The sequence below is a fragment of the Carassius carassius genome, chromosome 37 (assembly GCF_963082965.1).
Source record: "Carassius carassius chromosome 37, fCarCar2.1, whole genome shotgun sequence".
Lineage (NCBI taxonomy): Eukaryota > Metazoa > Chordata > Actinopteri > Cypriniformes > Cyprinidae > Carassius > Carassius carassius.
This window is the reverse complement of record NC_081791.1, coordinates 3,720,525-3,748,517: the sequence shown is the minus strand read 5'-3', so window position 1 is coordinate 3,748,517 and position 27,993 is coordinate 3,720,525. Positions and strand designations below refer to the sequence as shown.

At 40.1% G+C, this 27,993-nt stretch overlaps 1 protein-coding gene across 1 annotated transcript; it reads right to left on the bottom strand.

Moving 5' to 3' along the window:
- Window positions 1-29: 29 nt before the first annotated feature.
- LOC132117855 (sodium/hydrogen exchanger 8-like) lies at window positions 30-27,928 on the bottom strand. Its single transcript, XM_059527171.1, has 8 exons — window positions 27,662-27,928; window positions 24,288-24,368; window positions 23,512-23,570; window positions 4,073-4,156; window positions 3,675-3,776; window positions 3,458-3,492; window positions 3,219-3,362; window positions 30-172 (listed from the first exon to the last, which is right to left on the bottom strand). The coding sequence occupies exons 1-8, from the start codon at window positions 27,756-27,758 to the stop codon at window positions 121-123; spliced, it is 654 nt and encodes a 217-aa protein (XP_059383154.1). The 5' UTR covers window positions 27,759-27,928; the 3' UTR covers window positions 30-120.
- Between the last annotated feature and the right edge of the window lie 65 nt (window positions 27,929-27,993).

The following is a 27,993-nucleotide window of genomic DNA, read 5'->3' as shown; positions in this document are numbered from 1 at the left end:
TTAAATTGCTATTACAAGTCTTACCTAATTTAAGTAGCCGTAGTCTCTCTTCCTTGTACCTGACTGCCTGTGATGCATTACAATCCTCAGACAAGAAAGTTATCGATGTTATTCCTCTCGTTATTCCAAGTCCAAGCTTAATCCACTCATTATTTCAGCTTCAAAAGTAGGGCTGTGCGATATGGACAAAAAAAAGCTTTCACGATTTTTTGATCAATTTTGCGATTTCGATTTTAATCATGATTTTGACACACACAGGCATTTACAGTAAGAAATGCATTCAGTATAAATTTGAAACATATTTCCAAAAGAAAACCAATGAGAGCTTTATCAAAAAGTTGTAACATGTCTCTAGAATAGACTTGTCAAAATAATCACTCAGTAAAGATGTCAAACAAAATCTAGACACATGGCAAAAAATTATAATTAAAAAAATAAAATAAAACGTGTTCAGGGATGTTTTTTTTTTTTTTTTTGCCATGCATTGGTCATAAAGCTCACTGTAGCGGTGCCTCAGGTGTTATATGTTTTGCCCAATATATTTATTGCCCAAGGTTCACACGTACTCCGTTTGCAGTGCGTATACAGTAAGTCACGTGTACGCAGTTCAGAAGCAGCAACGAGAGCGCATTATTGTAACGCGAAAGCACATTAAAATAATGCACGAGCCGAATCGATCCGCTCACATTCAGATTTCCTTTGCTCTGTTAACAAAACCAGATGCGCGTGCTCAGATCATAGACTGTACAAGGCTCAGATACACGCTGCATTACAACGTGTCTCCTCTCGCTCAACCTGTGTCCTGTGCACTCACAACTCTCTCTGTGCTCATGCGCAAGATATTAAATCTTTTCGCACCTTTCTATTTATAACCTTTTCTGTTCTCATCTTTTTACCGAGTGCAGTGTGAACGTTCTGATCCGTTAACATGGGCTCGAAAAAAAAGGCTACGCATCACAGACAGAGTGTGTGAACCTGGAGTTAGGCATATGACCAGTCTGCTCTGTTCCTGATTGGTTCAGATAACATACTGCAGGGGGTCGGGGCTGCGAAAAATCGTGCTATAAAGCCATTTATAAATCGCGCACACTCAAATCGCGATTTTATTTCGATTTCGATTAATCGCACAGCCCTATTCAAAAGTCCACTTGATGTCACGGTGACGTATGACAAATACAACTGTGCACATGTACATTCTGACTAGAGTTAACTTCGACTGTTTGCTCTTTTGAACTATAATAACGATCGCTCGTGCAATACCATGGCCGCTGACGTTATTTATTTGCTATCATCTCTATGCTCTCTGCTCTGCGTCGAGTCTGAATCTGACCACTAAAACTTTAAGATCTAACGGTTTATTTATATTAGTATAAAAATGGGAGAAAATGTAAATCGCAGTTTGGCGGTCGAAGTCATTGTGTCCCTTACTGGTTGCCATAGAAACATGACACGCGCTTGAGACTGAACATGCGTGCTAGCTGGATCAACCTAAAATACGCTTTTTAACGTAATTTGAGCGCAATCGAAAACATTCATGTGACTGTTCACCTCATATCTTGTTGCAGATTTGAAATATATTTAACATGAGTGTGTCAAGTCTGCAAGCATTATTACCGTGTGTGCACTTGCATTAACTCTGAGTCTGTGCGCTCTGCTTCTAACGGCAGAGAGAGAGAGCACTTTTCTTTTCTTATTTTACAAGTTGCAAGTTACAAAAAACACAAGCAATGTCTGATCACGGCCGGGTATTCTCCGAGTCCAATGACTCGGATCGCACGGTTATTACACATAATGTTAAACAGACCCGGCACCCGAAGTAATAGATTTGGACCCGACCCGGCTGATCATTTAAAATATAGGCCCGAACCCGTAGGGGTCCAGGGTCCGGTCTTCGGTTGACAGGTTTTGGGTGTACTGTGAAGGCCTCTAGTTCCAAGTTGTGGAAAAACTTTCTTTCTGATCCTACCGTTAGGAGTGAATGAACTTTATTTTTTAACAAAGATCCAGTCAGAACTTGGTCCTTTGTTCACTTCATTTTACCACAGATTTGTTTACAAACAAAGCACAATTCGACGTGGGTTTTTTAAACTAAAATACTATATTGGAATATACTGGATTTAACAGTATACCATAAGGAGTGAATTAAATATTTTTTAACGAAGATCCAGTCATTACTTGGTCCTTTGTTCACTTCATTTTACCACAGATTTGTTTACAAACAAAGCACAATTCGATGTGGGTTTTTTAAACTAAAATACTATATTGAAATATACTGGATTTAACAATAATACTGAAATACACAATAACTGATGTTATTTTGTGGTCACTATGGCTTTCTCTGTTATTATACTGTAGATCGTTTGATATGTATTGAGTTTTTATTAGTTTTTAACCTACATCACAGCAGCGTCTATCTATGAGGAATGTAGGTTGTCAAACACACAACTATTAGCCAATCATAGCAGTGGGCTTTTACTTCTGAGTCTACAATCCTCCAGGCCTATATTATAAGACATTATAAGTGGACCAGTTCATGACCCCTTTAAGACCATCAGATTAGATTTCACTTCAATATCAGAAAAAAAGGCTTTATTTTTATGGGCTTTTTTATTTCTTTTAATTGCGACAGAAACGTAGAAAGACAATAGGAAAGCACTGGGTGGAGAGAGGTGAGCTGGATCTGCAAAGGACCTAACGAACTCAGGTCACCGTGAGAGCAATTGCAATATATGTCAACGCATATCACTATCAAAGTCTCAAAAGTTGATGACTGGAGAGTAACCAGTGCTAACAGATATTTCAACCCTATAAATAATTAACAGTGTTATTATTTAATTATTGTTTCCTACAAACGTCAGTAAGGGTGAAACTTCACACGCATGGCAACAGGCTATTAGTGGTATATCAGTAATCCAGAAAACTAAATTCCTTCACCCTTTTAGATTTGATTTGTTTCCATGATTTTTCCATGTACTCCCTATAGAACCCTATAGAGTAGTAATTCAAAACAGCGTTTTTGGCTTGTGGAGGACATTATACCACCCATGGCTAATAATAGTACTTGACAGGTCCTGGTTCAAGACCAGCAGGCTTTAGAGGCCCGTGCAGAGCTGATTTTATTACATTGTAAACATGCAGAATGGGGATGGGACTGCACATATGTTTCAGTAAAATCGTCAAAAATATTTTATAGAAGACATAAAGAGAGTTTGGCGTACTTTGTTAACACGATGGACACTGCATCATTCAGGATGCTCTCTCCAAACACCAGCATATTGAGCACAGGATCCACATTCAGAGCGTTAAATATGGCGATAGTGGCGACTGGATCCACGGCGGAGATCAGAGACCCAAAGGCAAAACTGGAGAAAAAAAACGAAGACATGTATGTACATGTCGAATCCTCTTAAAACACTTTGCTCAATAGTTTCAGGAATTGCCCGAGCCAAATTCTCACCTGTCAGTCATTGTCATCTTGTAAATAACATCAGCCTATTGAATAGAAACATGGAAACATAACAGTCATAATCACTGAGATATCATACCGAAGGAGCTGTTAAGGTGTGCCAACTAGTTGAACTAGATAAACCACTTAATGAACTCACTTTTACGTCTGTTTACATGGAAAGACATTGGAGAAGCTGTTAATGCCTAACAAAACAGAAATAGGATACCTGTCCCAGGAAATAGATTCCTCCTCCCACGATGAAGGCTGAGATCGCTGTTCCAAAAACGGCAAATAATGTGATTGAGCCTATGTTTTGGAAGAAATTACCCTGCGAAATAAACAACCGATTGACCAATCTGTTTATATCAGTATCACAGTTATGTGTATAACAAAAGTTGATGACTTGAGGGCAACCAATATGACCACAAAACTACTAATATTGTTTTTATTTACAAATTTCTGTAATGAAGTTGTAAGGGAGAGACTACACACATACTGTAGCTCGTTAGGGGAAAGCAACAGAAAGACATGCTTTATTGCTATTCTAACTTTCTTTTTATCACTTTCAATTCAGATTCTTTCTTCCTTCTAAAAATTATTAATATTATATATAGTATTGCTTACCTTATGTAATGAGTATCCAGACTCAAAAATGATTGGCGGTAAAAGTAATAGGAAAAACATATTGGGACGAAACATCTCTTCTTCCTGTGAAAGAAAGAAAGAAAGAAAGAAAGAAAGAAAGAAAGAACAATTACCATGTGTACTTGAACAAGCAGACTCGCACTTCATTTTGGATAATGTTCATATATAATTTATATTGTAATCATTTATAGTATATCAATCATAACTCGGTTGACTGCATGACAAAGTTGGTTGTCTCTTCCTTTTCAAATTTCCTATAAAGTTGGGTTGAGAGCTGGGTTGCGAGCTATGATGACTTTCACCTTGATATTTTAGCGCGGATGTATACCTAGCCGAATCTGTAGGGGGCGAGAACCTTTAAACTCTTTAAAGGTCTTTAAACCTGTGTGTATGCCCACTGTGAAATTACCACATCAAAGTGACGTGCTAACATGGATGCAACTGAAGCCTGCGAGTTTGCGTGAACGCTGGAATCCGTTAACATGGGTGCGTAAAAAAAATACGCAACGCATACGCACTGCAGACGAAGTATGTGTGAAACAGGACTAAGGTTGTTTGACCTCGTGCAATGTGGAATTCGTTTACAGCTTTCTCAAGCAGTTTGTGATGCATTTTGGAAACAGGAGATGAGCCCCTGGTCTAATGCACCACCTGGCTTGAGCAGTGTTCAAATTGAGGGGGGGCTGGGGGGGTCCGGGACCCCCCATAAGCATCAAGGGACCCCCCCATAAGGCCCAAAAAAATGATCTTGGGGGGGGGTTCCCCTGGTTCTTCATTAAAACTAAAATAGAAACAATATTTGGCATAGCCCTATCTATTTTTTATCAAAGTATTGCGCTGCCGCTCACATAAAACGCTACTTCAAATTAGATGTGCGTCTGAAAATACGCTCAAGTGCACCACACACTGTGTTCTGAAAGAATTTACAGACTGCGGACGCGACGTTGCTGTGTGATTGGCTGACAGAGTGATCCTTCCTCGTTATTTTACCTCACGATGACGGTACGATAATATTTATTTGTTTTATGATTGTTTGGTACACTTAATTTACTGATACTGAATAAGTGTTTATCTTAGAATCGGACAGTCACTTTTATTATAATCTTGGTCTGTCAAATAATTGTTGTTTTTTATCTTATGATGCTAGCTCACTATCGGATTGTTAGTTGTAAATTAGCCATCTAACGTAATTCTAAGAAAAAAAAGCTAGCATTGCACCCATTCTGAATTAAACAAATGATTTTAAATCTAGTAACCTTAAAGCTGCATGTCCACCAAAGCGGTTTTCCCCGCAGCTAGCATATTTTTTCAGTTGCTCTCAATGGGAAACGCCAGGAGCGTGCCGAGCGATGAGCGTTCGGGCGTCTTTTTCTCACCCCGAGAGTTGAAGAATGTTCAACTTTGGATAAAGCGCTGCGCTCATCACTGTCACTTTCTAGTCATCTAACCAATCAAGAGTGCAGGAGGGGCGGGCCAAATTACACACAGATCAACTATCACAACTGTCATTTTGTTACAACCACATGTCAACAAGCGCAACAACAAGAAAAATGGAATAGAAATGAATATTGCTGGTTTCTGAGCATCCAGAGCATTTAAGTCAGAAACAAATTATCTACCAAATCAGATACAAGTAACAGTTTAGCGGTTATTCCATATCATAGCAACCAAAGCATCTCAACTGAAAAAAACGCAGCCCACAAAAAGCGCTCTCAATAGCTCACAGCTGGGCTGGCTAAAAACAGTTTGGTGGACACAGGACCTTACTGCTCAAAAACAGTGTTAATTTAATTAAGGAAAATTTTACTTATGAACATATTCATCAGGTGAAGGCTTTTTTTGTGTCAACGATGACAAAGCAGGGTTGCTAACTCTCACAAATTGTGCGTGAGACGCACATGCATTGATTAGTACACCGAAGACAAACATGCAGATCAACCGTTTTTGTTATGAATTGTATCCTATTTTCCGTTATTACGTATAGCATAATACAATTAGTGTATTAGGTGGGTGACCCCCCAAGAGCTTTGACACAATTCGAACACTGGGCTTGAGAAACCCCTTCTCAAAGACTTTATTTTATTTGGGTAGCACACATATTCTGAATGCCATCGGCAGAATTCAAATGAGCCATTTTAATCTAGATTAATCTAGATTAATTCCAAGATTACAGTGAGATTAATCTATGCCCACCACTAATATATATATATACACACACACACACACACACACATATATATATATATTAGGGATGTAGCGGTACGTGTATTCGTACCGGACCGTTTCGGTACAGGGCTTTCGGTACGGTGCACGTGTGTACCGAATGACCGAATGCAATATTTTGTGTGCAGAATATTTTTGTGTTTCCAAACGAACATATTAAGTGGCGGAAGTCTCCGCGTTCAGCTCAAATCCCGCCCTGCAGCTGATTCTAAGGCCGGCGACACACTGGCTGCGTGGCGTGAGCATGGCATTTCTGCTGCGTGTCAGATGCGTGACGGCTGCTTCTCGTTTTCTGTGTCTTTACACATCAGAATCGTGCCTGACGCGGTGCTGGCACGCTGCTGCTACTGTAGGTGACATACAGGGAGGCTGCCGACAGACCAGGATCTTGTCTTCACGACAATATCTATACTTCATGTTGAGCATAAATATAAAGCCTACTAATAAAGGACACCGTCAACAGCATTTGCGGCAAAATAGACTATGTTTGACAGGTGCAATATGTCAGTGTGTCACCGGCATAAGGTTTTCAAAAGGCATCACGAGAGTGTGAACATCACTACAACTAGGAAAAAAACGATTGTAATTCAAACGCAGCTCCCGTCGGCATTTAAACAGACCTTTGCTCTTAATTCTGATTGGTCCAACGCAATAACGAAATCTGAGCAGGTCTAAAAACTGAAACTGTTGATGCTGCATTTTACACTTTGGAAAAGTTATATATATATATATATATTTTTTAAATATGAGCAGGCCTACAAGCTGGGATTGGTAATGCTGCACTGTAATCATAGTTATTTATTTATATTTTTCATTATATTTTATTATATGATATTGGTTTGAGACTGAGAGTATTTTATTTAGTGGAGAACTTTGCAGCAGTATTTTATTTCTTATTCTTTTTTTATTTTATATATATTTTATTAAAAAGTATTTTAAAAAAGTGTAAACAAATTGTTAAAAAAAGTTTATAGTAATAAACAACCTGCAGTTTAATGTTTGCAATTTTTTCCCTTACTGTATCGAAAATGAACCGAACCGTGACTTTAAAACCGAGGTACGTACCGAACCGTGATTTTTGCGTACCGTTACACCCCTAATATATATATATATATATATATATATATATAGAACGGTCAATGTGCATCTTGTATAGCCGTACAGATTTATTGTCCTCTAAAATAACTCAACATACAGCCATTGTTGTCTAAATAACTGGCAACAAAAGTGAGTACACCCTAACATGAACATGTCAAAACTGTCCAAAGTGTCAATATTCTGTGTGAGCACCATTGTTATCAAGCAATGCCTTAATCCTCCTGAGCATGGAGTTCACCAGACCTGCACAGGTTATAGCTGGGATGTTCGAAACACGGTGCTTCTCCGATTGAGGATGCCGCACTGGTGCTTAATAGGGTTCAGGTCTGGAGACATACTTGGCCACTCCATTATCATCATCATCTTTCTCAGCAAGGCCGTTGTCATGTTGGCGGTGTTTGGGTTAGTTATCATGTTGGAAAACTGTCATTTGGCCAAGTTTCTGAAGGGAGGGCATCATGTTCTGCTTCAGAATGTAACAGTACATGCTGGAATCCATGTTTCCCTCAATGAAGCACAGCTCCCCAGTACCAGCAGCACTCATACAGTCCCACACCATGATGCTACCATGTTTGATTGTAGGCAAGACACTCCTCTCAAGGGTGTCACCACACATGATGGACACCATCTGAGCTAAACATGTTTAGACCAGACATGGTTCCAGTAATTCTTTCTTTTGGACAGGTTGTCTTCATCAAACTGTTTGCAGGCTTTCTTGTGAGTTAGCTTCATAAGAGGCTTCCTTCTGGGACGATGGCCATGCAAACTGCCCTTCCACTTCTGCAACCTCTAAAGCAATGCAAGCAGCACTCATGCGTCTGTTTTTGAAGCCAGCTTCTGCACCTGATGCACAGCACAAGGACTCCACTTCTTTGACTTTGACTCTTGCGAGACCTGTTCCAAATGGAACCCATCTTTGTAAACCTCTGTATGACCCTGGCCACTGTACTATAACTCATTTTAAGGGTGTTACAGATCTTCTTATAGCCTAGGCCATCTTTCTGGAGACCAACAATTATAACTCTTAACTCCTCAGAGAGTTCTTTTCCATGAGGTGCCATGTTGAGCATCCAGTGGTCAGTGTGAGAGAATTTTATTTAAAGCACCAAATTTTAAATGCTCTAATTCAAGATGCACAAATTTGTATGGTCCTGTTAAGCAGACAAAAACATTAACATGATGAATAGGACATGTTGCTTGCATGGTTAAACAACATACAGCTGTTGTCACTTAGGGTGTACTCACTGTTGTTGCCAGCTATATTGACAATAATGTCTGTATGTTGAGTTATTTTGAGAGGACAGTAAATCTGTACTTCTATACAAGCAGCAAACTGATTACTCTAAAATATATCCAAGTTTCCTGTCTATAGTATTGTCCCTTGAGAAGATATACTAAAATGGTTGATGAAAAGTGAGGGGTGTACTCAATTTTGTGAGATACTGTATATTATCACACTTCATTTTAAAGGTCTAATTCTCGGTATTAAATAATAAACCATTAAGTATGACTTCAGCCTTAAACTCATAATTTGCTGCTTATTAATAGTTAGTAAGGTAGTTATTAAGTTACATTACTTGGTAGGATTAGGATGTAGAATATGCTCATGCAGAGAGTCATTGGTCCATTTGAGAGATAGGTGGCGGTAATGCACTTGCACCTGCACCTGCTTGAGAACGCGCACAGGAGGACGCGCTCAGGAGAGCTGTTACAGTTTGGACACTATGTGAATCAGAGGTAAAAAACTATATAAAAACTGTTCAGTTTTTTGCACAGACCAATCGTTTTGTATCTTTACACATCAGTGTATAGTCACGAGCCGCAGGGTTTAATTTGGTTTTGTTTGTATATGTTTTTTGTTTAGCCGTGATTCCCATCCACTTCCATTATAAGAGTGATATTATGAAATGGTTTTAGCTAAAAATCTCAGTTTGTGTTGAACTGAAGAAACAAAGTCACTGACATCTTGGATGCCCTGGGGGTAAGCAGTTTAACATCAAATTTTAATTTTTGGGTGAACTATCCCTTTAAAAGTGAGAATTGGTCCCTTTACCTAAGTGTTACCAAGTATATGTGTGTGTGCATGTAAATACATACATTACACTTGAGCACAAAGCAGAACTATTTCTCTGTGATAATAATGGTATGTGTGCAGAACTGCACAAAGACACACTTTATGCCTTTAACCACCAGTGCAACACATTGAATCATTTGCATGCTCTCATTCTTCAAGTTCCTGTTCAAGGAGGCCTTGCTCTAACATATTCTCTTTCAGTTCCACAATGATCCATTACTTTTGGAGATCAATGAGGGGAGGGGGGGGGGGGGGGGGGGGGAGCTACATTTCTGGTTCATGATAGCTTCAAAAAAAAAAAAAAAGCATGGGAACTAAAGCTGTTTTTAGTGGTTGCTAACCAAACGTTCATGTTGCAACAATGATTGATAATGCAGCATTTCTTCTGATTGCATCTCAAAATCTTTGCTGGGACTGCAAGAACATTTTAAAGCATTATAGGAAAGCTTCTGATGCCAAAGTTGTTACAATTAGAAGGCAGCAAAATCATGTACACATGTAGACACCGTTTCCATGAAGAGTATTGCTTCTCAAATCAGAAGCATTACTATTCATGGAAACGGTGTCTACGTGTGAACACAAACACTTTTAGAAGCTCGAAAAATATGTCAGAACATGTTTCATAACACAAAGGAAATGCACATTGCATTCTCAGAGCTGTCGCAAGTCCTACTTCAGCGAACTTTACTAAAACCACAGGGATTTAAACTGTTCCTGGAGCCCAGGACAATCCCAGGATGCATTGCAACAGGAAATTTTAGCTTGTAAATACTGAACAAGAATGATAAAATTTATTTTTAATTGGATTGAACTCAGCATTTATATGCAATGTTTTTGTGCTTTAGTATAGTTTTTAGTTTAAAATCTGACTTTTAAAACACTTGGGGAATTATATTAACATCAAGAGCTAAAGGTCTATTCATGCCTCAAGCGAAACAAAAACAGCTGTCAACATGTTATTCCTATAAGACCTTGCACATCTTTGAAAAAATACAAAAACTAAATATTTGCATTGAAACCTGAGAGATTTCTGTACCTTTTGTTGGAAGTCCATTCCACCAAACCTTGATGCTTTATAAAATGTGGTTTAATCCAAGTCTTTTGAAGAGACTATTCATTTGTGTTTTGAAATTGAATTAAAGTCTTGAGGGTTTGGAATGGCTGTGAGTGAGTAAATAATTTTTATTTCCAAAATTAAAATTTTTCTGTGACTTAAATTTTTTCACATGTACAACATTTTGTCAAGACACGTGGTTGCATGTGCATCGGGTGCGAAGTATGAGTATTTAGGCCGACGAGTAAAGGTGCACAGAGTCCATCTGTAGCAGTGACAAGACAACAGCATGTCATAGCCTCAGGAGGACACGCTGCTAGCAAGAACCAGCATGTTATTCTGAGGTTAACCTCAATCAATCAATCGCTCCAATTTATTGCAAACTCTTTTTTGTTTTAGCTCAGCTAAAACTGTGTAGCAAATTATCTCAAAAGGGAAATGTATATAAATATTAAAAAATATATATAATTATTTATATCAGCTGCCAGTAATAACTGTAGCAGATTTAATATTGTCACCAACTAACTGTTCGTCCAGCGAACATTCAATGTAATTTCATATCAACTCGTGACCACAGAAAATAACCTTTTTATAGTACTACTGCATTAGAGCATTTTAGCTAGATCGGAATCGTAAAGAGACATTATTCGCAAGCAGGACCAGAAACTCATGTAATTTGTGCTCAAAAGTTTTATTAACTAAACACTAGCACACATAACTAATTTAAACAAACAAACATACAATCACTCATACATGGGGGAAGGGCAAATGAGACTTGATGGATGAAACCATTAGGAAAACCAGAGAATAAAGCCCTGAAAAGAGTCAGATATCCACCTGAGTAAAACTATCAGTGCCATTTACAACAGGGACTATAGCTTACACTAAACCTGTTTCGTTTAATTAAATGTACAATACTTGCATTGCCTTGTTCTTTGCCTTGTTCCGGATGCAGTCTCGAATGAAAGTCTCGATGGTTTCAAGGTTTGGACTTGCGATTACGTTCTTCTGAGTTTGGAGTGATGAACTCCAAAGATGTTCTGAATCGATGGTGACTGGGAGTTTCTTCCCAGGTGGAAAGTGAAGAAGAGCTAAAAGAGACATCAGCTGAGATCCTAGGATCTTTGATGAATGGAAGGTCAAGGCCAAAGCCTGGTTCAAACTTAAGGGCTCCAGAAGAATTCTAGCTCAGCATCCCCATCTTCTATGAATCTAACAGAACCGCATGCTGGTTGTGTAGATGTCTGCCAGGGACACCGCGGTGCTCTGGCCCTAATAAGACATTCATGTGTAGTCAGTTTCACTGATTATTGGGAGTATTAAAGTGAACTTAAAGTGAACAGAAGTAACTGACAGGTTCAGTAACTATAAAGGCAGCACTCTTAACTCGCCTTCTGTATATAATCCATTCATTTGACATTTTATTTTTCATCCCATCTGAAATTGTGATGATACATCAATAACTACAGCAAAGGACCCTCAAAAAAATAATATATTGTCAAAATATATCTGTTCATTAAGTCTTGGAGTGTATATGTAGACAAATGGGTTACATGATCATGTTTTTTTATTGATTGATTGCATTAATTAATAACTCACTTTACTAACTTTAATATTCTGTATTCTTACCGAGCGGTAACCTCCCACTCTCTTTTGTAAAGCCAACAAGGTGTCACAGTGTCTGGTCTGTGTTTCCCTGGGGGTCCACTAGTGGTCTCACTTCCCCATAGTCACCCCACTGAAGGCACTACATTTCCCACAAAGCCTTGTCCCTTCATCACTGTTAATTGCACACCTGTTAATTGCACTCAGCTGTCTCCACTTTCATCGTTTTCACCTGTCTATATAAACCGGTCTGTTTCTATCGGTTTCATGGAGTCCTTGTTTTCTGTCACCCGGCTTTCTCTTGTTCCCTTGTGTTTTTCTTGTTTCTTGTTTTTGGACTGATTTTGTGGTTATGACCTCTTGCCTGTTTTTGGATGTGATTTTGGATTACCCCATTAAAATACTGTGAGTGGATCTCTCGTTTCCTTTGTGCATTCGTTACAGAAGGACTCCATCAATGCCCAGATCCAGCAGTGTGGGATTTCATATCCGTTCCCCAGCCAGCATGGAGGAGCGGAGGGGGAGGTTCCTAAATTTGATCACCCTCCGTCAAGAGGGGAGTGAAGTGGGTGGTTTGGCACAAAGATTCTGGACCATGGCGGTAGGAATGGGATACAATGATGAGGCACTTAAAGACCTTTTTAATGCCTGCCTTCATAACCCTGTGCCTGAGTGCGAGAGGAGCTGGAGATCCTGGATTTTTGGGGGTTCACCATGTACCTACAACATCAGTCTCAGTGGGATACCCCAGCCACACCTGTCTCTCCAGGTGTGATGGCCGACTCTAAACCTGTGTCTCCAGACAGGAGGACCGCCAGCCCAGCGCCACTGCACAGGGTGGTCGCCAGCCCAGCGCCACTGCACAAGATGGCCGACAGCCCAGCCCCACAGCACAAGGTGGCCACCAGCCCAGCGCCACTGCACAAAATAGCCACCGGCACAGTGCCACTGCACAAGATGGCAGCCATCCCAGCGCCACTGCACAAGATGGCCGCCAGCCCAGCACCACTGCACAAGATAGCAGCCAGCCCAGCGCCACTGCACAAGATGGCCGCCAGCCCAGTGCCACTGCACAAAATAGCCCCCGGCACAGTGCCATTGCACAAGAAGGCAGCCACAGGTGACCCTCCAGAATCTAGCCAGGTCCCTGTTGACCCTCCAGAGTCGAGTCAGGTTCTCGTTGACCCTCCAGAGTCGAGTCAGGTCCCCGTTGAGTCGAGTAAGGTTCCCGTTGACCCTCCAGTGTCGAGTCAGGTTCCCGTTGACCCTCCAGAGTCGAGTCAGGTCGCCGTTGACCCTCCAGAGTCAAGTTAGGTCCCCGTTGAGTCGAGTCAAGTCCCCATTGAGTCGAGTCAGGTTCTCGTTGAGTCGAGTCAGGTCCCCGTTGAGTCGAGTCAGGTCCCCATTGACCGTCCTGAGTCAGGTCAAGTAACCATTAACACTCATGAGTCAAGTACTACCACAGTTAGACCTCAGGAGTCAAGTCAAGTCACCAGTGTTCTTCATAGGCAAGGTCAAGTCACCAGTGTTCTTCATGGGCAAGGTCAAGTCACCACTGTTCTTCATAGGCAAGGTCAAGTCACCAGTGTTCTTCATGGGCAAGGTCAAGTCACCAGTGTTCTTAGTGGGCAAAGTCAAGTCACCAATCTTCATGAGCAAGGGCAAGTCACCAATGATCTTCATGAGCAAGGGCAAGTCGATAAATGATCTTCATGAGCAAAGTCAAGTCACCGTTCATCCTCCTGAGTCAAGTCAATTCACCGTTGATCTACTGAAACGAAGTCAAGCCACAGTTGATCTTCCTGAACCCAGTAAAATCACCAAAGATCTACCAGAGCCTCTTCACATCTCTGCTGAACTACCAGAGCCTCTTCACGTCTCTGCTGAACTACCAGAGCCTCTTCACATCTCTGCTGAACTACCAGAGCCTCTTCACATCTCTGCTGAATTACCAGAGCCTCTTCATGTCTCTGCATAACTTCCAGAGCCTCGTCACATCTCAGCTGAACTTCCTGAGCGCTCGTCCTATCCTGTCATGGCCAAGATGGCCACCAGCCCAGCGGCACTGCGCAAGGTGGCAGCCAGCCCACCGCCACTGCACAAAATGTCCGCCGGCACAGTGCCACTGTATAAGATGGCAGCCACAGGTGACCGTCCAGAGTCGAGTCAGGTCCCCGTGGACCCTCCAGAGTCGAGTCAAGTCACCATTAACACTCATGAGTCAAGTTCTACCACAGTTAGACCTAAGGAGTCAAGTCAAGTCACCACTGTTCTTCATGGGCAAGGTCAAGTCACCAGTGTTCTTCATGAGCAAGGGCAAGTCACCAATGATCTTCATGAGCAAGGGCAAGTCACCAATGATCTTCATGAGCAAGGGCAACTCACCGTTGATCTTCATGAGCAAAGTCAAGTCACCGTTGATCTTTTCCTGAGTCAAGTCACCGTTGATCCTCCTGAATCAAGTCAAGTCACCGTTGATCTTCTTGAACGAAGTCAAGCCACAGTTGATCTTCCTGAACCCAATCAAATCACCACGGATCTACCAGAGCCTCTTCATGTCTCTGCTGAACTACCAGAGCCTCTTCGCGTCTCTGCTGAACTACCAGAGCCTCTTCACGTCTCTGCTGAACTACCAGAGCCTCTTCATGTCTCTGCTGAACTACCAGAGCCTCTTCACGTCTCTGCGGAACTTCCAGAGCCTCTTCATGTCTCTGCTGAACTACCAGAGCCTCTTCACGTCTCTGGGGAACTTCCAGAGCCTCGTCACGTCTCAGCCGAACTTCCTGACTGCTCGTCCTATCCTGTCATGGCCATGGAGGCCATCCAGGAACTCACCGCCTGCCCTGTCATGGCCATGAAGACCATCTACCATCTCATCAGGGCCACAGAGGCCTCCCTTAACCTGTTCATGTTCTCTATTTCAGGCTTACCTAACCAGACTTGCTCTCCTGTGCCATCGATCCCACTGTGGTGGTCTTCTGCGCCACCCTGGTGGGTTTCTGTCTCGACCACACGGCTGTGGTGGTCCTCTGCGCCGCCCTGGTGGGCTTCTGTCTCGACCGCCAGGCTGTGGTGGTCTTCTGCACCACCCTGGTGGGCTTCTGTCTCATCTGCTCGCTGTGGTGGTTCTCTGCGCCGCCCTGGTGGGCTTCTGTCTCGACCACATGGAGGTGGTGGTCCTCTGCGCCGCCCTGGTGGGCATCTGTCTTGTCTGCTCAGCTGTGGTGGCCCTCTGCTCCACCCTGGTGGGCCTCTGTCTCGAACGCACGACGGTGGTGGTTCTCTGCACTGCCCTGGTGGGCGTCAGTCCCGTCTGCTCGGCTGTGGTGGGCTCCAGTTCCATCTGTGCCATCCCGATGGGCTCCAGTTCCACCTGCTCCACCCAGGATTCCTGCCCTGTCGGCTCTGCCCTGGGCCCCTGAACTTTCCATTCCCTCCTGACCTCCTGTTTTTTTTCACTTCCGGTCTCTGTTTCCCTCTATGGACCTGGCCCTCCGTCCCTCCCCCTTATCTTCCACCAGTCCACCTGACTGATGACTGACGTGAAGATGACGCACGAGCTCAGTCTGCAGATAGAGATGGATCAATGTTTTATTAATCAATTGCCGTATTTAATAAATAAGAAGCAAATATATAGCAGACAATGTAATGAGGCGCCTGCACGATCACTTGCATTGCATGTGAACTGGAGGGCGCCAAAACTCAGCTTGTGCCTCACAGATTTGAGAAAGATAGCCTATATATTACAGAAAGCTTGAAATGTCTACTTTTAAACGAAAATATTCAAACCAAAATAAATAGGCTACTCTCTGATTATGTAATTCATATGAAATGTCCATTTCTCTCTGGCGTTCATGGCAAGTCCGCATCGTCAATTTCACCTTTGCAGCGACACAGATAACACAAGTTTATTACTAAACAATTAAATGTCTCCTTGCTAATTTAGACACATTCATAATCATTAATTTAACCAGAGCTTTATGTATGCGGTCATAACGCTTATTATCCTGTAGGCTATAGCAGGGCCGTATTAAGACAGTGTGGTGCCCCTGGGCACTATACCTCAAAAGCTCATGTAAGTTATTAACTTGTCCAACTACCGTATTTTTCGGACTATAAGTCGCACCTAAGTATAAGTCGCATCAGTCCAAAAATACGTAATGACAAGGAAAAAAACATATATAAGTCGTACTGGACTATAAGTAGCATTTATTTAGAACCAAGAGAAAACATTACCGTCTACAGCCGCGAGAGGGCACTCTTTGTTTTCAGTGGAATATTCAGAAATGCGCTCTCCTCTCACGAGCTCTGATCGGAAACTGGACCTCACTGTCTGCTGAACTTGCAGAAACATCAAAATAGACATAGCCAGACTAGACTATTTTAGTACATATTATGAGCTTATTGAAGAATTTTATTTTATAATTATCGACAAAATTAGAATATATATATATTTTTTTTTTTTTGCCTAGTTCCTATGTCTATGGCCCAATGACGCTACGATGAACATTTACAACTTTTAAAAAATGCGGGTCAGGAAGTGGGTTGGGCAAAATATTTTCTTTTTCTTTTTTTGCGGCCCGAGTTGCGGGCGGGTTAGTTGAAAATGTTGGTCGGGTGCGGGTTGTTTGTACATTGACCCGCGCATCACTGATGCCAACACCACTGGACAAATGTCTTGGAGTTTTGAAATATGCATGGGGTTGTTAACATTTTTTTAAATGTGTCTCATGCTCACCAAGGCTGCATTTATTTGATCAAAAATACAGTGAAAACAGTATTGTTGTGCATATAATTTTTAATACATTTTTAAAAAATACATGTATTTCTTAAATAGAATTTATTCTCTTGATGCAAAACTGAATCCCACCCCTAGGGATGGGTAATGATTGTCAGCTACAGTAACTATCCAACCACCAATTAGTTGACTGGCAAAAACAGATATTTAATGTTTTTCCTGTGTTTGTTTCGATATCTCTCATGCCTGCTGTGCTTGAACTGTTTGCTTAGAATAACCCTTCCAGAGAAGAGAGTTGATTGTTTACATTTATGCCCTGTAAAGCAGCAGTATCGAGGACCGGTCCCGGTCCATGCGTCATTTGGTACTGGGCCACACAAGAAAGAATAAATAACTTACATTAAAGCTGCAGTCAGTAACTTTTGGCGCTCACGTCTGGCGGAAGAACATTGTAGCCAGAGCTACTTCTCTCTGTTTACATCTATGGCGAGTCTTGCAGGTACTGTGCTACTCTGCAGCGTTGCCAACTCCAACCAGACTAAAATAGTCTGAATATAAACACTTATTATAGGTGTACCACAGTGATTCAGGATAAGACAAAAACACAGTTTGGAAAATGGATTCATTAGGGGGCAGAGAGGATGTTAGTCATGTTATGTAGTTGGCGCGATGTTACGAGGACGCTCGTAATAAAGTTGCATACGAATACATAGTGGATTCATGTTTATTATTATATTTACAATATACCACAGTTTTTATGCCAGTCGAATCATTTTATTTTGTTGTATTTATCTGTCTAACCTTAAAGCCCGGTCCGTGAAAATATTGTCTGACATTAAACCGCTCCTTGGCGCTAAAAAGTTTGGGGACCGCTGCTGTAAAGCACAGAGAAAAGATGGAAACAGCTGCTGCATTCCTTTTTTTTTTACAACATGTCTTACACCATGAGGATTGAACTTTTAAGAAGGTGTGTATATAGAAAGTTAAAAATAATTCTACTTCTAAAAAATCAAGTTGAGCCTCCGCATTCTCTTCACCCAGCTGTTACTGAACACAAGAAAACATCTAATGTGACGATAACCTAAGAAAAGTGCTCAGATGAACCAAAATTCCATAAGGTCTTGCAAAATGTACTTTAAAAGTGGAAAAAAGTGGCTGCCTTAATGACTTTCAGTTTTGAAAAGTTTTGTACACTTGTACACTTACACCTGCCCATGCTTGAGTGCACTGCAAACACAGGAAAGAGTTGGAGCACAGTTCAGAGGGGATGAAACAGAGACACGCTCCAGTTGAGCCGTTTACTGAGAGGGTCTCTGGTTACCCAAACACAGCAAGAACTGAGAGGCCTTCTTGACCTTTAGACTTCCTGAAACAAAAGGACTCTCTGTCCTCACAGAGCCTGGCACCATCTCACATCAACAAAAAAATGCTAATTAAAGCCTGAAACAGAGAGAGATGAAAAGATGGAGAGAAAGGAAAGGCATGCATGAGAGGAAATGCGAACGAGAGAAAGAAACAAAGACATTAAGAAGCTGAGAGAATGAAGCAGGACACAGAAAGAGAGTGAAAATGTAAGAAAAAGGCAAGGAGGAATCACATGTCAGAAAGAGGTATGGCATGTGGTATCAATTCCTCTGCTTGCAAAACTAAAATTTCCAACATGCTTAGGAAAATCTGTGCAATCCTCAAAGTGCAAAGTGCAGTGAAAAAAGTGCAAACCTCATTATATCATAGTGACATTAAAATATTTAAAATTAATAAATTTCCATGGAAAAAAAATTCTCAGTAAATTATCATTGTATTTTAGAATTGTGGGTTTTGTTTTTACTGATTTTTATTGAGTAATTTAAGAAAATAGTAATGTATAGTGCACTGTTTTCATTTAAAAGTACTGAAATATGAACAAAACTCTAATGACATTTGGTTTGCAAACGCTTTAAAAAAAATAAGGTGCTTTTTTACAGCAGTATTCCTTTAACATAGTAGCAGTTAAAATATTTATTGTAAATCTCAACTTATAAAATCAATTTAAATCAAAATCAAATTGAATATAAAACCAAAACTATTTGCCACTGCCAGGGCATTAACATTTTTTAATAGAAATAATTTATAGTTTGTTATAGAAAAACAAGTTATTCTCAGAGACCAGAGCCTCAATCATAACATTATAACAGGCATCTTCAGAATAGAGACCTGCATGATCGCGGGACCCATCACAGCGGAGTACGGCGGGACAACACTTGATTGGGGTGCGGGTGGGGAGAGACTTGTGTGTGTGGGATGCAGGAGAATAAGGGTGTATCACACTAGGCAATCTTAACCGTGCCTGGTCCGTTTGACTAGTGTGATTGCTCAGGTTCGTTTGGCTCGGTTGGAAGAGGTGGGCCAGACTGCAGTTTAGTTCAGATCTTCTGATACATGCAGCATGATTGCCAGAACATTTCTTAGTGGCAAAAGTAAAAGATCCGTGAAGCAATATATTGTGAGAGGGCTGTGTGTTACCGCATCCCTAATGATTCAAAATAATAAACCACAAAGTTTATGTTTATGAGCATGTTGCATTCTTTTCTATTCAAAATAACAATGAACAGTGATGTGTGAAGGTTGAGGCTTAGCCTAAATTATTTTATCAGGAACGTTCATGAGCGCTCTGTGAAACTGGAGGAGCCAACGACAGACACAGTGGGCTTGGCGTCAGGCCTCGGAGAGACTATTCGGTCCGGGGCGCGAGGGGCGGCGGCTTCTTCTAGCGGTCGCATCCTGCTTGTCGGCCGCGGAGCTGGAAGGGGATGGACGGCCCGGCATCCTGGCCCGTTGGCTGTGTAAACGGGTGCGGTCCACATCCGGATTACGGGTCCAGCAGCTCACATCTCTAGTGGCGCGGGAGTCCCTCAACGCACTTTTCCTGGACCCACGAGGACACCAGTGTGCATGCACGGGGAAGAGACCAGTCTCTCGAGGAGAGGCGCGTTGGGCTTTTAAACAGCAGCGGTGATGAGGCTCCATTCACATCAGGTGTGCCCCATCACACGCCGCCAGCCCTGACTCGTCCAGCGCCCCTCCTCTCACACCGCTCCTGTCGGGAGCCTGGTGAAGGGCGGCTATTTAGGACAGGGTGCTGATGATAATCAGGGAGGAGGCCGCGGACTCGTCACAGCTGCTGCACTCTTAGGCCCATCCCAAATTCTCTCATTGGTTGAGACACGTGATGCCGCTCATTCCAAGCCTGTGCTGATCAAAATCAGTGAAATAGAATAGTATATTAGGGCTGGTAATCTAACGCGTTATTAGATTAATTATGGAGAAAAATAACGCGTTAAAATTATTAATGCATTTGATGCACTTGCCCCGCCCCAGACCTTTGTGGATCATCTGCCATTTCATACAGTCGATTGATGACTAATATGAGGCAGGGAAACAACATACTGCATGATAGAGCTTAGAAAATGTCCCTTCAATTCAAGATATGGGGCAAAACACTCGTTTGAGATTGTGTCTCATTTTTACATCACTTACTAAAGAAATATCACACAAGAAGTGCAATATCACATGAGTGCAAATGTGATACTCATCTTATGCAACAGTTCATTAAGTTGTTAATATTGTGTTATTTTAAACACAGTGTTGTCTGTTTTGGTCAATTTTGCCAACCAGAAGATAAAGACAAAGCAGAACTGTTAATCTCTGAGCAACCCACAGCACATTTCTTTTCTTAATCCACGTTTTGAACGAATTTGGTGAACTATTTGGCGTGTTGAACTATTGGCATATGCGTTGGCTTTGAAGTGGCGCTGCACAAACTGATCGGTGTATGACATCAAAGTACCGCGAGAGGGATTCAAAAGCACAAGGAGACGTCTGCTCTCTAAAATCTTGCGCTACTTTGATGTCACACACCGATCGGTCCGATGGCGATGACCCGCTTCAAGTCGATAAAGCCTAATGAATCAATGAACCATTCATAAAGAACCCTTTACTTCACTCCTGAATGAATCAGCCATATGAACGAATCAAATGAATGAATAAATGACTCGATGACTCAATCATTAAGACATTTACCACCACCTACTGGCAGTTTTAGTTTATTATTTAGAGTATCATTTCATTAAAGAAATAAGTTCATATTTTCATAGTAATAACAATAAAATTAAGAAAATAAATTATTATAGTTCACCCAACCAAAAATTATAATTCGGTCATCATTTACTCACATGGTCCAAAAGAGTAGGCTATATGTAATACATTTTATCATACAAAATATTTCTTGCTGAACTTACTTTTTGTAATGTCTGTTTGATGCTTTACACAACAATGACTTAAAATTATCTTTCGGGAGTGATTTCTCCAAATTTGATGTGTGATTAATTTGATTCATTAATCACCACATCATGTAATTAATTAGATAAAACATTTTGATCACTTACCAGTCCATATATATATATGTGTGTGTGTGTGTGTGTGTGTGTGTGTGTGTGTGTGTGTGTGTAAAGTAGTATATCAGTCACCTGCTAAGGTGTGTGAAGAGGGTTGAAAGGTCACGACGGTAATCACTCACTGGCCACTCCTCTGTGTATCTGATCCTGCATCTCTCTACTCCCATTGACAAATAGAATTAATCACTGTTAAATATTTGAGTACTTAAAGTAGGGAACGTTTGATGCTAGTCTTTTTTACTTTAATGTATGTGTTTGTATGATCACCTTTGATCACCGATCACTCAAATCAATCACAGATGTGGACATATTTGTTCACACTGCATCGCATTTGTATGAGATTTGCATGAGAGTCTGTACCGTAACTTTTAATCAATTTAATGTGTTCTGAAGTATCAGCTTCTTAAAACAAAAAAAAAAAATGAAAAATTACATTTTCATTACTAACGTAATGTTCAAGTGTAACCTTCATAAAACTGGTTGGCCAAAAGACACAATGTGTGTCACAAATATGATCAAAGGCGCTGTGAAAATAAATCTGCATTGTTAATCATCTTAATCTTTTATTTAAAAAAAACAAATCACATAAATGTAAACTTTAATTTGAGAATAAGAATTTAAAATGGGGGAAAATATCATTCTGACATAAATGCTTTTCTCTAATACACATTGGATACAATTAACGGTACCCTTTTATGCAATGCTGTTGAAACCTGTTGAGAGCACCTGACAAGAGATCAGAGACCATTCCTTCATCCAGAATCTCTCCAGATCCTTCAGATACCCAGCTCCATGTTGGTGCTTCTCTTCTTCAGTTCACTCCTCTCATTTCCCCTAGGGTTCAGGTCAGAGGACTGGAATGGCCATAGCAGAAGCTTGGTTTTGTTCCTAATTAGCCATTTTTGTGTTGTTTTTGAGGTTTGTGTTTGGATTATTGTACGGTTGGAAGATCCAAACATGGCCCATTATAAGATTTCTAACACTTCACTTAATGATTTTTTATCTGTAGGTATTTGATAGAATCAAAGATGCCATGTATCTAAACAAGATGTCCAGGACCTCCAGCAGAAATATAGGCCCACAACATCACAAATACAGCAGTATATTTCATTGTACACATGGGGTACTTTTTATCTCTGTGTGTTTGCTGCTAAAAAGCTCATTTTTTAGTTACATCTGACCATAGAAGCCAGTCCCATTTGAAGTTCCAGTCGTGTCTGATAACAGACAGGTTTTCAGGTTTTCTGACCCCGAGACTCAACTATTTTCTGCAGTTCTCCAGCTGGAGAGTCTTTAGCTACTCAAACTCACCATGCATTAGGTCGATATAGACACACGTCCTCTTCCAGGCAGATTCGTAACATTTTCTGTTAATGGGAAATTCTTAATTATTGCCCTTATGCTGGAAAAGGGGATTTTTACTGCTCAAGCTCTTTTCTTAAAGCCACTTTCTAATTTGTGAAGCTCAATTATCTTTTGCTGCACATCAGAAACAATATGAATGGTAAAGTACTTCAGAGATATTTTTCTCATAATAGTTTCTAGGGGTGCCAATAATTGTGTCCAATGTGTATTTGAGAAAAACATTTATTTCATAATGAGATTTTCCATTTTCAATTGTTTTAGTTCGATGAAAGGTTAGATTTATGTGATAAAAAAAAGATCAAAATGATTAACAATGCAGATTTATTTTCACAGACTTCTTTGATCATATTTACCAAGGGTGCCAATAATTCTGACCATGACTGTATATCTGATCAAATGCACATTGTCATTCTTTTGTTCGTGTTAAAGACACCATCTTTGCTTGGTTGGAACAGCAGCTATGCTAAATTCATCTCTATTTATTTCTCCATTTCCAAGTAACTATAGTAATAGTTACTTTATAGTTACTAATAGTTACTTAGCTTCAGTCTGGATCCAGCCCTTGCAAAGACCTGAGATGACCGAACATAATCGCAATGTTTAATTGCAATCACATAGTTTAATTACGACATATAATCATTGCAGTTAAAAGTGTAATTTGTAACTGCATGATTCTGACTGTACATTTCTACCATAGTCACCACTAAAAACATACTCCTAAACATAAAGCAGACACTTAGTATTTTCTGTAAAGCTGCTTTGCAACGATTGGTGTTGTGAAAAGTGCTATACAAATAAACTTGAATTGAACTGAATTGACTAGAATACCTTCCAGTTGGCCAACTGCTGTGACTCGATGATCTTGATGAACGCGCCCATCAGAATTCCTGAAAAACAAAGGCCAGTCACAAGTAATGAGCTGCTACAGTATATGGATTATTAACAGAAGACTACTTTGGATGAACCAAGAGGAACAATATTGTGTAATTTGTGACAAACATATATAAAGAGAAATTGTTCTTCTATATATATATAAAATAATACAAGTAAAAAACAGGTCTGAAAATTGTGATTTTTGAAAATTGCACATGATCTAAGAATAATGATGTCAAACTAAAGTGTGACATATCTTTTATAGGCTTGCACACTGAGAGGAACTGATTAATCCATACGTAATTTTAGAAGAACTACCGTTGCGTTCGTTTCCCAACACTGTGAAACAGGACAGGCAGGCGTAAACCGTTACAAACACTCCTACTCTTGAGCTGATGAGGGCTTATTCTCAGCAGTAACTGATTAACAGCTTCACATGAATGGAATTTGTGGAGTGTGTGCGCTTCTGATCAATTCGTCCCCTCCCTGTTTTGTCCTCGCGGTATCTTACGCAGGTCTGTTCATTATTGATCAGTTATTGATTGCTCTTAAAACATTTCAAAGACACAGCGCTTAGTCATATGCAACAGGAACACATGCTGTTTTGTGACAAATTAACTTCTGTTTTCATCATTATGACACTCAAAGGCTTCGGCCAGCACTGAATGGAAGAGTTTCAAGAGAAACTGTTAGGTAAGAGTCTAAGAGAATGAGGTAATAAAGTCACTTACCCAGCGAAACCACAGCCACACTCTCAGGCAAAAAGTGAAGCTTGAATTTGATCAGCAGGTGCACCAATATAATACAGATACCTGAGAAAACAAATCAATGCTTTATTTTTGAAATAAATACAGCCTTGATGAGAAAGAGACTCCATTAAAAAACTAGGTTAATTATTTATTAGTTTTATAATATAGGCCTAACATAATATAATATAAGAAATGAATTTATCATAGTTTTACAGAAAAATGTAACAGCTGTTTTCACTGATAATTATAAGCAGCATATCAGAATGATTTCTGAAGATCATGTGACCCTGAAGACTGGAGTAGAGATGCTGAAAATACAGCTGCGCAGCACAGAAATACATTACACTTTAAAATATATTCAAATAGAAAAGTTATTTTAAATTGTAATAATAGTTTTTAGTTCTTACTGTATTTTTTATCAGACAAATGCAATCTTGTTGAGCATAATTAAAATTTTATAAATCTTTCTGACCACCAACTTTTGAACAGTAATATATGGGTAATAATAAAGGGAACATTTTTAAGTTTTATATTTATGTTTTTATGCTGTTATGTATATAGCTGCATGTATTTGCTTCTTCCTTCATCACCATCTCTTTTGTTTCTTTTTAATCTGACATTTTGTGTTCAAAATCATTAAGAAAAATTATAAATAATAAACACAGCAAATAAATATCATTATTCAATATGCAATATCATATGTCTATGTTCCCCGAAAGGTAAAAGGTCTAGTCAGGTATAAAGAGATAAGTTACATCAGAAGAATTGTGATCGTCATGTGTTTAGTGCAGGTTTATAAAATACACTTCGATCTAGATTAAAGATCTGGTATCCAAGACATAATGAACCGATTCGTCAACACATATGAACAGCCTGTCAGTGTGTAAGACTACACTCAGAGCACACAATACAGACAATGCCCCAAACACAAACACACATGGCAGCGGTCAGATGACATCACCGCCGAGGGCCCGTCCCAAAACAACAACACATTACCTGACACCTGACGAGTTTCAGTGGTGTCGGACACACAAATACAGCCTGAGTCACCAACCATCTTACTGAGATCCAGAAAATGGCATGTTTTACATGGAAAAAGTAATATTAGCCCTGCATTCTGAGAACAGAACATTCAAAAGAACAGCATATATATGAATCATTTTGTTTTGCATCTTTGCAAATACATGCATCCATATATGAATGACATCAAGCCTTTAAAAGTAGTGGATATATCTGATGAATGTTAAATACAGTTTCATGGATGCTAAAGGCACAGTTCACTCAAAAATGAAAACAATGCTTCAAAACAAATCTTCTTTTATGAATGGAACAATGTGAGGGTGAGCGTATGTTAACACAAATTTAATTTGGGGGTAAACTATCTCTTTAAGAAATATTCCACTGCTGGTGAATTGTCTAGGCCAAGGTGTTAAAAAAAGTTAATTTTGGACCTCTCCACCATTATATTCAACAGGACCAGGACAGGGCCACGGGAGCCAGGTGAGTCCTCTGCACAATCTGAATTAGAGTTAAACTGCTGGTCTCGTCTGGCCACTATCTCTCTGTTTAATACTGTAAAGCTGCTTTGACCCAATCTGCCTTATAAAAAGCACTAGAATTGACTTGATTATATTCCCATCATCCAAACTACCTTCAAAAAGCCCTTAATGCACTGTTTACTGAGACTAGATAAATAAGTGGCCAAGTCTGATAATTGCATGAGGAAGAAGAGCTTTACAAAACCTGACCTCTTAGTCTAAATCCTACTGTTTGACTGTATAATGGAAAAGAGAGTTATGTGCTTTTAGCCTTGCTGACATAGCCTGGGTAGGGCCTTTTCTATCCCAGCAAGACAATACCCTTGTATAGAAATGGTTTACTGAGTCGAACACGTGACTGCCCTCCCAAAGCCCAGACCTCAGGCCCACCACTACACACTTTTATAATGAACTAGAACACCAACCAGGTGTCAGACCCCATCATCGCCCAACATAATGGCCTGAATCACTGACGCTTGTATGTGAATAAAAGCAGAAAACCTTCCCAAAAGAGTCTGGGCTGTTATATTACACATACATTACCTTCACGACTCAAAAAGACTTCAAAACATTGATCATCTCCCATGAACAGAATCAGCCTCTCTCTCTCATAGACACACAGTGAACACTGAGGAAATCCAGCTGCACCCTGGAGAAATGCTTAATATTCTGCTGATGCAATAAAATCATAACTTCAGTTTTTAAAAGAAATAAGACCAACACGTTGTCAGTGTCACACTAAGGTCAATTCTAACTTTAAAAGAGCTGGCTCTACCCACCGATGACCAGCAGGCTGAAGAAGATGCTCATCCCGCTGGACTGCTCCTCCTCCTGGGCCTTGACGCCCATCTGCTCCGGCAGGATGGGCTCATGTTTAGGAGGCTCGGGGGTCATGGGCTTGGGCGCAGGTGTGGTGGTCTGCACAGTGTCATTGCTGGAGCTCTCCGTGTCATTTAACCTGTCCGAAGAATACATTTCCTGTGCTATTTAGTGCTGTCAAACGATTAATCGCATCCAAAATAGAAGTTTTTGTCAATATAATATATGTGTGTGTACTGTGTATATTGTGTATATATAAATACACACACATACAGTAAATATTTTGAAAATATTTGCATGTATATACATTTATATTCTTATATTTTATATTATATATATATATATATAATCAACCTATTTTTCATAAATATATACATGCATGTGTTTGTATTTAAATATACATAATAAACATACACAGTTTATACACATTATCTAAACTATTTTATTAATTTTTTTTGGATGTGATTAATCGTTTGACTGCACTAATGGTATTACATCAAATAATATGACATTTGACTATAAAATCTCTTTTGAAATGTAATATACATTAATTTACATTAAAAGATTAAGATGGTACATCTGAAAATACAAGTCTGTAACAAAAAGTGGCCCACTTTATTCTACATTAAAATAAAAAATTTATCAGACAGAGAGAGACAGACTTTCTAAATGGTCAAGATCAATTAAGTAACAGACAGACAGAGAGAAGAATCATTATATTCATACACCATAACATGTAATGTTAGGCCTGTAACTGTAAATAGATCTATACTCTGGCTCTATCTGATGATAATACCATGGAACCTTGATTTATACCTTGATACAGGATCGTTAATATGGAGGGGGAAATGAAAACACAGAAGACAATGGCGTCTGTTGGATAATTGTAATAGTGATGATTAACATTGAATATGCGCCACATCCCATCACAGCTGTCACTCACTCACTCTTTCTGCTGTTAAACTGTAAGCAAACCGATGTTATTTCATAAAGCAATACCTGAACAGCTGTCCATCAGCAGTATTCTGATCCTATACATCACTGACAGCTCTATTACTGTCAGAGTTCTCATCGCTTTTACTGTGTGTCTGATCATCTGCTGCCGCAAACCGCCCGAGATCAGCCGTCAATATAACTGACAACGCCGCGAGCACAGCAGCGCGATTACAGAAAGTCATCGTGTTCACAAACACAAATAATCATTAGACATTAGAAGGGAAAAATCGCATAATCAACTCATGTCGCCACAATCCATGTTTCGTGGAGTACATTTGTCGTCATCATTACATTCCCGGAAATCCTGGGAGATGTAGTTTCGGTGAGACGCGAAT